Here is a 12,013-nt window from a genome sequence, read left to right on the forward strand (position 1 = left end):
GATCCCATTTGGCCCTAAGCATCAACATCCTACACTTTCCCCTATATGGCTTCAGCTTAATACGTGGTCATAAAGTGGAAAACAGCTAAAAGTTCTCTACACTACTAAGGAAGAGTTGAGTTGCTGGATAACTATCCTGAAGGGTGGGGGAGGGGCAGAGAGAAATGTACACAGAAGGGAGACAGCATGAGTGTGATAAGGTTTGAGCAGTACAAAGAATGTTTGTATTTGGGTAATGGGTAAACACAACTCATTAGTGCAAACATTTTATTCCTTTAGGCAAAGTCTAACCATTTTCTGGGTTTGCTCCCAGGGCTAGACAGGATGAAGGGATATAACATATTGCACCACTATTACCACCACCAAAAGAACAGATGCGCAATATCCACATCTCTTGTAGATTTAGAAGGAAATCAGATGGCAACAGGAAAGTCACTGTTAAGGCTCCGGTGGCAGGGTGATGCATTCACAAATTCCAGTCATTTTTGGCCTGAAATTAGAAATGATACAAGTAGAGATTACAGGTTCTTTTTGGAAGAGGCCAGTTTACCAAAAGAATACATGCCTAGAAGAGCTCTTGACTTCTTAAATCAAATCTTAGTTACATTAGTGACACAAGTACTGCAGGATACTCCATGGAAGTGTAGCCGTCTTTCACTAAGAGATCTACTGCTCAAATCAAAGGAAAAAAAAACAGTAGGGATTTTTCAGAATGAAGAGTTCAAGCAGATGGAGGATCCGATTGGCTGACATCATCCAGAGTGCAGCTTGTCAGGAATTTTGATGAACAGCTTGTCAGAAGAGGCTGATTTGTTGGAACCAAAACTTTTCATGGAAATGTATCAGTTTTGACAAGACATGCCTCAGTTCCAGGATGAAATTTCAGGTCAAAAGAAGAAGAAAAAAAAAAAAAAAAAAAGGACCAGAATAACCAGTAGTCCATTGGTTATTAGGGAGCTTACTTCGAAAGTGGGAAAACCAGATTCAAGTCCTGCCTAATTCTGAGCAGGGACTTGAATCTGGTTCTTCCACATCCCTGGGCTATTGGCTATTCTTTGATGGTCTCTCTCCCCACCCCTCCAACCCCCCCCCCTTTTTTTGGAGATATAAAAATCAAGTGTCAAAACTTCAACATTTTTCATTAAGTGGAATACTTGTTTTTTTGGCCAACCCTAGTTCAGAGCAAGATAATTGCTTTCCTATCAGAGGGTAGAGAGTGTTGTAATGTGGCAAGAACATATGAAATTTCAAGAAAGCAGGAAAGCTAGCTGACCACATACTGGATAGTTTCACATATGGAAAGTGCATATTTAGCAGAGGGTTATTTAGAGGCACTGCATCCAAGTTACCAATATTTGGGCAGTAAGCAGGGTATTGTTTGAACATTAAGTTTACAATAAAGTAACAAGTGTTATTTCTATTTATCTGCTGGCTGAGATGCCATCCACTGAGCTCCATGAAGCACCAAAGACAAAGGAAGACTGAGTTTAATGAGTAGTTTAGTTAGTGGGAACAGAAAACAGATCCAAGTTTAAATATTTGGATTACTTATATTTGTGTAGCAGCACTCCCAATGACTCAAGTCACTATGCCAATGCTAGTACAGTACAGTACTGGGATTTCAGTTCTAATAAAGTGGATTCCCAGCGCTCTGTCCCACCCCTTTTAAAAAGGGATAGATAATACACAGCTCATGCTCACGCTCTCCAAGCAACAGTCACCGTGGCTATGTTGTGCTACACCAGCTAGCATAGTGCTTTTTTTTTGGGGGTGGGGTGGGGGGAGGTTCTTGTTCCAGCAGCAGCAGATCTGGTGCTGTGTAAATCTAGATATATAGGAAGTTCTGCACTAGGGTGGCTACCTCACATTTTCATAGGTGTGATATTATGCCGAGTTTCTATAAAACCCATCAATGCTTTACCCACCCTTTATCTTCCTACCCCTCAGTCAAGTGTGGCAAGTTAGGAAAGACAACTTAATATTTTCACCCCCAGGATTAGACTAAAATGAAAATCAATCCCTGCCTGTACATGTTAGAGCCCCAAGATAAATAGCCTCTCTTAAAGGCCTTTTCATGCATAGGTGATGAAGCACTTTATAGAGGTGGTAAGTGTTGTGTCCATTCTATAGATGGGGAAATGGAGGAACAAAGAGGTGAAGTGACTTGCCTAAGGTCATTCAGCAGATCACTGGTCCAGCCAGGACTAGAATCCAGGTTTTCCAAATCCCACTCTAGTACCCTGTCCACAGGATCACAAAGCTTTCCACTGACTTAATACCCCCATGTAGTTTTTCTGGTATTATGACAGACATCCTTCCAGCCAACTAAGCAATGCTGCCTGATTCATTTCCACAACCTTCTGCCTCTAGTTTCTGATATGAGACCAAAATGAACCCCTTATAGATTTAATCCATCCCTGGCTATACAACATCCAAAGACCACTGGTGATCATGTTGCAGGTCCCCCTCTTTACTCAATCCATGGAGGATACAAGGATGTTACAGCTCCAGCTAGACAGCCTTGGCTCTTTAACTTAAGCTGTATCAGCTCATGCTTATAGCTCTGTAGGTCCCTGGTTCCAATTCCTCCCGTGTAACAATCAAAATGGTGACCACCACACTTGTATTACTACACAACACTATCTTTTTGTTCTGTTTGTACAGCCCTAGCACAGTGGGACCCTGGCCCATGACTAGGGTTCCAAGGCACTTTGGGAATACAGACAATATCATTTTAAAAAGTAGTGCCATCAGGTAACAAATATGGTAAATTAACAGATTGTGGGAACTTGCAATGGATCTCTTAGAGCCCACATGATAATACTATGGCCCCATCTTCTCCATGGGTCAGTCAGGCTACATCTTTCTCTACTCCAAAAGGAGCTTCTGCCCTGTGAGGTAAAGAGTCTATTAGCTGCAGTAGTTTTCAGCAACCTATATCCTACACAGACCAGTTAGGAAAGGGTAAAACAGTCGAACACTTGGGCAAGTGTAACATTCTCTCTGGTAGGGTAGTCAATTGGTAGGCAAGCTGTTGCAAGTAGAAAGAAACCATGAGCGGACCTGGGAATCCAACGCTGGTCAACTGCATCACAGTACTCACCATTATGATACCGAGTCAGGCATAAGCATTAAAACAAAACCCCAGCCACCACAAGAATGCTTCTGTTTTTAACCTGAGAAACACAATGCTCCACCATTCTGCAGGAATTAATTTTCTTGAAATATATTTGGATATGGGCAAAAGCAGTGACATCATGTATTCCCCTGGATCTGAAATAAGAGCTACCAATAATGTATCCTTGTGTGGTTCTGAATCCTCCTTAGTCCTGCAAGCAGAGCTGGCTTTGTATTATCCTCCACTAACCTTTCACAAAACTACCAGCAGGACATTTGCTTTTGTGTTCCAGAGTGAAACGGATGGTGCCCTGATTTTGTTTCCCTGGAAAGGTGCAGTAAGCACAATACCAGTTACAGCTGAGTCAGAAGTGGCATTGATCTACCTGATGACATTCAAATTTCCTCTCTGATACAGGAACTGGTTCCTGGTGGTTGGAGTATGTTCCCCCTCACTTACCTTCATGTTACTACAGAGCACCAATTTGCGTTAGCTTTTGAGAGAGTTCTCCTTGCTCTTCTAAAGCAGCCAGATCAGAATATCCACCAATGCAGACTTCTCCAATATACACACGGGGGACCTAGAGGTGCACACAAATGACATTTGTTAGTCAGTGGCAAGGAAAAACCAAGCTGTACAGCAGGATCTCTGAAGACATTAGGATCCAGATTCACAATGATATTTACAGGTTACAAAGCCTAATCCCTAGATGCTTTGCCACAGTGGAATTCACAACCTTACATTAGGTGCCATCCATTACATGGAGAGAACAGGAGTACTTGTGGCACCTTAGAGACTAACAAGTTTATTAGAGCATAAGCTTTTGTGAGCTACAGCTCATCCGATGAAGTGAGCTGTAGCTCATGAAAGCTTATGCTCTAATAAATTTGTTAGTCTCTAAGGTGCCACAAGTACACCTGTTCTTTTTGTGGATACAGACTAACATGGCTGCTATTCTGAAACCTGTCATTATATATGGAGAGAGGTAGGCACCGCAAGTTGAGCGGGAGCCATCTAAGTTAGCCAGGAGTGAAATTCAGAGGAAAGGGGTGGAGCTGAGGCTATTGGCTATTCTGCTCTGTTATCTTGTGAGAAAGATCTGACCTAGTTAGGCACCTCACTCCAGAAGAGGGTTCACAGCTGAAAATCCCCAGTGGCGGAAGCAACTCCCTCTGGCTCGTCAGTCCAGGCACCTAGGCTGGCTTCTTATCAAAATCCTTTCCTTAGGCACCTAACTCTTCCCATGTATTGTATGGAATACCTGGGACCCTAACTTGGAGCTGTAAATTCCACTGAGCTACAGGAATCTTAGGATGTAGGTGTTGTAACACCTAACTTGCCTTTGTTAATCTAGCCCGAAGCTCTTAACTGGAGTTTTGCCAAATCTCAAGAGGTTTGGTTTTAGAACTACAAAAAAGAATCAGGGTTGGGGAGAAGTGTGTCATAATTGACTACTTATAGATTCATAGATACTAAGGTCAGAAGGGACCATTCTGATCATCTAGTCCGACCTCCTGCACAGCGCAGGCCACAGAATCTCACCCACCCACTCCTACGAAAAACCTCACCTATGTCTGAGCTATTGAAGTCCTCAAATCGTGGTTTAACGACTTCAAGGAGCAGAGAAGCCTCCCTCAAGTGACCCATGCCCCATGCTACAGAGGAAGGCGAAAAACCTCCAGGGCCTCTCCAATCTGCCCTGGAGGAAAATTCCTTCCCGACCCCAAATATGGTGATCAGCTAAACCCTGAGCATATGGGCAAGATTCACCAGCCAGATACTACAGAAAATTCTTTCCTGGGTAACTCAGATCCCATCCATCTAATATCCCATCTCAGGGGATTAGGTCTATTTACCCTGAATATTTAAAGATCAATTAATTACCAAAATCCCATCCCCATGAGCTATCTGCAGATTGCCAACTCAAAGGTAAATCTCTATGCCTGTCCAAACGATTTTGACACCAAAATCTATTTTGTGTTCAAAACAAAACAATTTCCTGTGTAAAGCCCGAGTCAGGTGTCCAGGAAATTATTTTTAGTTTACTAGAACAGGCTGGCCTGCTACTATGCAAGTTGTTATCTGGGAGGAGATCTGTTTACCAATCCGTGTGCAACTTTGTGAAATATAAAACTGAAGGGTCACAAGTGAGACTGGCTTAACAATGCGTGTCCTCTGTGCTGCAAATGAGGAAGTTGCTTCATAAGTAGTTGGGAAAACCTTCCACCAGAGGTGTTCCAATTGCTTCACAAGTATTATGACCCACAATGAGGGCATTCTGAAGAAGTAGATAATATTATAGCTACTTTACTGCTACATAAAGTGGGGCAATTCAGATAACCGCTCTGCCTAAAGCTATATAGAAAGCCAGTGGCAGAGCTGAGTCTAAAGCCCAAGACTCCTAGGGCCTATGTTCAAAACTACTAGACCATACTTTCACTTTGCTTGTGTTGTGAAAGGTTATCTTGTGTACAGGTTTTCCAGGGTGCTTATCACTATAGTGTCTATGTACATTAAGATTCCATGCCACTCTTACAGTATAAGTGACAGGGCAAGAACAGTGAGTTGATATTAGGTTTATTATGGATTGTGCCAAGCCTGCTGTGAAACTGGGGGAACTATCCACCATCTTCCATTTAAGATAGTTATAAGAAGCCATTAAGCTCATTTATATTACCAGATAGCTGACACAATAGGACCCCCACCCCAAACACATGCACTTAGCAAGTTTTGAGTAGAATCTGAACTGTAAGGGTCAAAGGGTATCCCTGATGAATTATACAGCAAATGCAGGGGCCAGAGCATTGACTGGATCAGAGCTGTGTTCATCTGGGCGTCTGACAGAAACAGCAGAAAGACCGGAAAAGCTGACAGAAGGCAGCAAGGAACACCAGACACAGCCACAGAAGCACAGACAGCATGACCCAGAGAAAAAGCTAATAGAGCTTTTTGACCCAGTACTTGCTGAAAGAGACTTGGAGCTAGGAGTAGATAGCCATCTGAGTGTGTTCAGGAAACAAAGTCTTTGTAAATAAACAGGGATTGCATTGAACAAATAGCTGATTCCATCATCCATGTGTCCTCCCAACAGAAACAACCCAAGGGATCACAACTTTTGCCTGTTTGGGTCAATCAGGTTAATTGTATCTATGATGCCGTAGACATAACAATGAGTACCTTCCAAATACATAGAAAGCCAGTAGGGAAGCTGAAAGGTTTCTATAAAATGTATTACACATCTTAATTAAACTAGTAACACAGTAGCTCTGGAACAGAGCAAGACCCACAGAGAGGAGCACGTTTCAAAGTAGCAGCCGTGTTAGTCTGTATTCGCAAAAAGAAAAGGAGTACTTGTTAGTCTCTAAGGTGCCACAAGTACTCCTTTTCTTTTTAGAGAGGAGCATGGTGAAACAAGGAGCTCTAAAATACTACAGGTTTCAGAGTAGCAGCCGTGTTAGTCTGTATTCGCAAAAAGAAAAGGAGTACTTGTGGCACCTTAGAGACTAACAAATTTATTAGAGCATAAACTTTTGTGAGCTACAGCTCACTTCATCGGATGAAATGCATCCGATGAAGTGAGCTGTAGCTCACAAAAGCTTATGCTCTAATAAATTTGTTAGTCTCTAAGGTGCCACAAGTACTCCTTTTCTTTTTTTAAAATACTACAGTACACAAGACAGCAATACTGCAGTTACTCTGAACATGGGAAGCCATTTTACAAGAGAACAAACAAAAGACGCCACAAAGAGCATGAAAAACCAATTAAACAGGTTTGGGGGAAAAAAAAAAAGTCTTGGGCTGTATTTTATTTTCCCTTCTATTCCACCTAGCTAGGCCGCAAATTCCTCAGGAGAGGGACCTGCCCTCTGTGCCTGCAAAGCACCGAGCACACTGTTGGGCACTACATAAATGAGAAAACTATGACCACAATTAAGCAACTGTCAAATATGAATAATTGAAAAACTTACTGTTCTTGCCCCTGTTGTCTGCTGAAAATAATCCTGAATGCCGTCCATATCATCTTGGGTGGTGATATCAATGAATTCCAGGTGGCCTTTCTTGAAAGAATATTTGTTGAGTAGTTTAACTGCATCACGGCTGTAAGGACAGTTTGGCTTTATAAAAACAGCCACTTTATCAGATTTGATTTTGCTCTGCACAAACTCCCGAGTCATGTTTACAGAATTGCTTTCTAACACAAGGAGGAGTCAGGCAGCTCTGTCCTTCAAGCAGAACAGAAATAGTAATAGTTAAAGCAGTAAGTGATTGGGGTTTTTGTAAACTGCAAACTGCCTTCTTTATAGGGCCACCACCCTGTAGGAGGAGTTTTCCTTCACTCAGTCTTGGATGTTAACAAGATAATGAACCAATCTTCTGGGCACTATTTTAGCAATTGCAATTTAGCGGTTGTAAACAGATGAATGGTTTTCAAACGTGAAGCAATTTGCCCATCAGCTGTTATTTCAGCATCTCTGAGTTGTGATATGAGAAAATTTATACAAGTGGGCTGCTCTGCAATGTTTCCTTATTAACTAATGCATGCAAAAAGGGTTAAACCTTAAGCCTTGCCTCTCTCTCCAGACTTGAGTTTGTGTGGTGGCTTGCCTGCTGCTGGTTTCAGCTGTACTGAAGAGTGGATATCACTCTAATGCAGTTTTTCTCAACCTTTTTGTGCTGGTGACCCACTTTGGACTCCCCCCCCACTAAGGAAAATTGTGATTCCGTACCTTATGTTTGGGGCTTCACTCCCTTGGTGCTCAGGACTTCAGTCCTGTGTAGCTTGGGCCTTCAGCCCCGCAGGGTGTGGGATTTGGGCAGCCTCACATGGGGCACAGGACATGGGGCTTCTGCCCCACAGGGTGCAGGGTTCAGGGCATCAGGCCCATGAGGTAGGGGGAAACTGAGATACAGAGAGGCTAGGGGTCTTGCTCAAAGTCGCACACTGAGTCAATGACAAAAGAAATCCTAAATCCCAGTCCTGTGCTCTAACCTCTACTAGACCAAGGCAGTTTACTGAACATGGCCCCAATCCTGCAAACAGTTATGCACATAATTATATATATCTGAGAAATTCCATTGAAGTAACTGGGCCTATTCCCAGGCATAATATTAAACTTGTTTAGCTGTTTGCAGGCTTGGGGCCTAATACAGAAGAATGATAAATACAATTATGTCTTTTTAAATAACAAAAAGAAAACTCTCTCTTCCACTTGGTCCATCTGGTAATTCATGTGCAGGTTCTAAGACCCCTCCCCTGCATTGAAAACTTCTTAGGCTTATGTGTGTGCCTGCACAGTTCTCAATACTGGGTCCAGATCTAGGAAGATCCATTTGTTTCTCTAGCTGTGAAGGGTTGGGAGCACTCAAATGGGAGCCTATAAAGATCTTAACTAAAATTTTGATTGTTGAGTGATTATGTTATTTATTGATGGAAGGGATATGTGTGTGTGTGTGTGTGTGTGTTAACGGCAGTAATCTGCTTTTAAGCATTCAATTTTTTACATGTCAAGATGAGCCTAAAATACAGACTAAGGGCCCCATTTCACGGAATGTTTATATAAATCAAAAGAAATAAATAAGAGTAAATAAAAAATACAGTTTAAGGGGGTGTATTGAGAGCTCTGTGCCAGATTGTGAACTGCTGGCTCCCACAGGTGAGCACTTCCTCATGTGAGTAGTCTCACTAGGAATACTTGTGTAACTGCTCAGCATCAGAATAAATGTTTCACAACCTGACCCATCTTAGACACAAATAGAGCTTTGGAAGGGGGTGAAGAGGCACTCAGGGGAGTGGCTACAGCTGATACTGTATTGGCTTGGCCAGATCTAGAAGGGAAAGGAAAACAAAATCACTACTCACTTTTTAAAACGTAATTTGAGTTTTTTGAAATTTATGTAACCCCTTTGGGGTTTAGAGAGCATGGCCCCTTTAAATCTTTTTCCTAAAGGGGGTGGGGGAGCAGTAAGAGAAAGAAGGAAAATTCCAGGTGTTGCTCTAGAGCGCCAAAAAAAGAAGGGCTGCAGTCCGTAGGTCCTCACAAAGTGAAGTAGCAGAGAACCTGCCTAAAGCCTGGGAAGGACAGGGCAGCCAATCGGAAACACCCCAGGACAGGAGCCAGGAGAAGCACTGTGCCAGGGGGAATCGCCCAAGAAGGACAGGCCAGAGCTGGATCCAGTATCACTGCTGCCCAGAGCTGCATGGGGCAGTGAATACTGGGGCTTGTGACTCTGCATTGGGAATAAGGAGGGAGGCTGTTAGCTAGTTAAGTGGTTGCTCTGTGTGGCTTTGCAGAGAGTGGCAAAAGAGGGCACCAAAGGGGTTTGTTGGGAAAAGTTTACTGGCGCCAAAGATGACCAGAAGTACCCAAGACTCACCACTAAACTAAAACTTTGCTCGGAACTCCTAAACTCTGTGTGCAGACACATTGCTCAGTGTCTGCCCTTTTGGACTCTGCTACCACTGGGCCTGTGGGGCCTTGGTTTGGAGGCAACCCTCCCCCTATATTTCCCCTTATTGTTTTTCTCCCCTCATCCCTCTGTAAATAAATATTTCCCTTTCCTTATATCTATTGTACTTTTCCAGGATGTGTATGTTCACACTGGGGGGTTTGGAACAGGTGCCCCTGGGGTGAAAGGGACTTTTACTGCTGCATTCGTGCGTGTGCCCTCTTTTGGCCAAAGCTGCCTGCAGAGCAGACTCCATCTTGGCTATGAGACTGCTAAAGTTACATTTAATTGAACCCCGCTCCCTTGTACAATGAAACAATGCAATTAATGATGAATGCATCCCATCTGTGCATCTCTGGCATCCAGGAGACCCTCACACACATGGCAGGTAAGTCAAAATCCTGGTGGAGTTCAAGGAACTGTAGCCAGCGGCACCAAGTCCAATCAAAGAGGCTTTGAATTAACTTTCTATTAACCCAGTCATCCCCTGAAATAGCAAAAGTCCTGGCCAAACATAATCAACAAGGAGAAGCTTTTCAAAGCCACATTCTGTCAGGAATCTAAAACATACGTTTCCTAGAAAGATATAAGGAGTAAAACTTGCACCCATAGTGCAGCAAGGAGGAGGTTGCATTGCTGTAGACAGGGGGTTAGAGTTTGGTTTTGTCACTAAAAACTGCTAGTGGAGACAGCAGAACTGATGGTTCTTCTAAGTCCCATTGAAAGTCACTTTTTCAGTGACAGGCAGACCCAGCAACTTTCAATAGGATTTACACTTCCAAGTCACTTAGGTGCTTTGGAAAATTTTACTCACAGTGATTAAAACACCCGATCCACACTTGCTGTAAGCAGGGCAGATGCATTGTTGGGGACAGCTACTGACACAGGCAGGGATTTTTCTATTGCAGACAAGGCCTTAAAGGCCAGATTATCAGGTGTTTTGTACCTACAGTGGGGCCAGATTTTTCAAAGGGCTCACTGCATTGAATGCTGAGCACTCTGGGAAACCCGGCCCTTGTTTAGGTTGCCTGATGGGAGCTGAGCTTTTCAAAAGAGTTGCCCCTGTTGCAGATGCCAAGCACTTTTCAAAGCCTGGATCCCCATGATTTTGGACTGGGCTAGCTTGAGGGACTAGCTAACTTTCCATGCAGCGCTGCCACAGCCAATGGAGTTGTCTGAGAGGGAACATCTTCCCCCACCCCCAATTTGAAAGAGGACAGTTTCTGTGAGATGCAATGTATTTTTGAATTTACCCCTTCTGTCAGTCAGAAACAACATGGATCTATTGGCCTGGGGGGGTAAGCTGCAAAGTCCATTTCTCTTACCAGACCCTTGCAGGGAGGGAGGGTGCACCAAGGACTGAGATTTGTGGCTGGGTTGTTTTTTGTGTTTGGTTGTTTTTTTTTCCCTTTTCTTTTCTGGTTTTGGGTTGGTACTGCATTTATTTTTACTTGGCTATAATACATGGTTAAGGCACCTAGAGCCCTGGCTGGGTACTTTATAACATTTTGTATAAATCTAAATGAATAAAATAGTGAGTTGCCAGAGTTCAATAGGCAAAAAGTCCAGTAATTACCTACTGTACTTACCTTACATAAAAGAGCCTCAGGGTCTCTGCTGTCAGCTTTCAGTAAGTAAGTAACTGAGATACCAACCCTATGTTTAACTGATGTAAAGATTATGAAACAAACAGACAAATGCCAGGAAATTCAGAGTTACAGTTTGGCTTTGGGGAGTCACTCCTGATAGTTGCCACCCACTCACATTACAAAGACAACAGCTTGTATTTCCAAATGAGAGGGTGACAGTTTGCGTTTTATACAGTGCGTCAGTAATATTATGTTTCTAGTCATGATCTGAGTTGTTTTATTATTCATAATGTCTCACAGGGAAGCAGCAGAACATAAGCTCCTGACAACATGTGGTAGAGCTTGGGTTAAAAAAAATCTTACAGCTGAACAAAAGCTCTTCAGGGCTGCCCTTGATATAGTAACTGCCAGAGCACTCCAGACCTGGGCGTGGCTAATATTGCAAGAGGGAGGTTTTGGCTGTTACTCACTTTTTAAATTTAACCTGGTCTCCATTCATTCTGGAATAGGAAGCATGAGAGTTCTTTGTGTATGAGGTTATTGTCCCAATATGGAATGCATGGGTGTGAAGCCACAAAGCTGGGCAGGGGGTGGGTTTGGACATTTATATGAGCTGTAATGGTGGAGTAGACGCCACATCGCCAAAATGACAGGTCGCCTTAGGGTTAGACCTTATGATAGGAAGGCTATATTTTTGGGGCCTGGGGATAAGAGACACTGTTTAACCCACAGGATAGTGTGATTGTTTTGTTGTCTGGCACTGTGAAGCTGATTAGGCTGTGACCATTCTATCCTGCATTTCTATGAGTTTCACTCCCTGGCGTTGTTGTGGCTGTGGCAGGCCCATCTCACACCAGCC

General features: G+C 43.2%; 1 protein-coding gene across 1 annotated transcript; it reads right to left on the reverse strand.

Annotated features, from left to right (window-relative positions):
* Positions 1 to 253: 253 nt before the first annotated feature.
* On the reverse strand, positions 254 to 7,384 carry GLRX (glutaredoxin). Its single transcript, XM_038403409.2, has 3 exons — positions 7,087 to 7,384; positions 3,578 to 3,698; positions 254 to 490 (listed from the first exon to the last, which is right to left on the reverse strand). The coding sequence occupies exons 1-2, from the start codon at positions 7,291 to 7,293 to the stop codon at positions 3,588 to 3,590; spliced, it is 318 nt and encodes a 105-aa protein (XP_038259337.1). The 5' UTR covers positions 7,294 to 7,384; the 3' UTR covers positions 254 to 490; positions 3,578 to 3,587.
* Positions 7,385 to 12,013: the final 4,629 nt, after the last annotated feature.

This window comes from Dermochelys coriacea, chromosome 5, assembly GCF_009764565.3.
Source record: "Dermochelys coriacea isolate rDerCor1 chromosome 5, rDerCor1.pri.v4, whole genome shotgun sequence".
In the NCBI taxonomy this organism is placed as follows: domain Eukaryota; kingdom Metazoa; phylum Chordata; order Testudines; family Dermochelyidae; genus Dermochelys; species Dermochelys coriacea.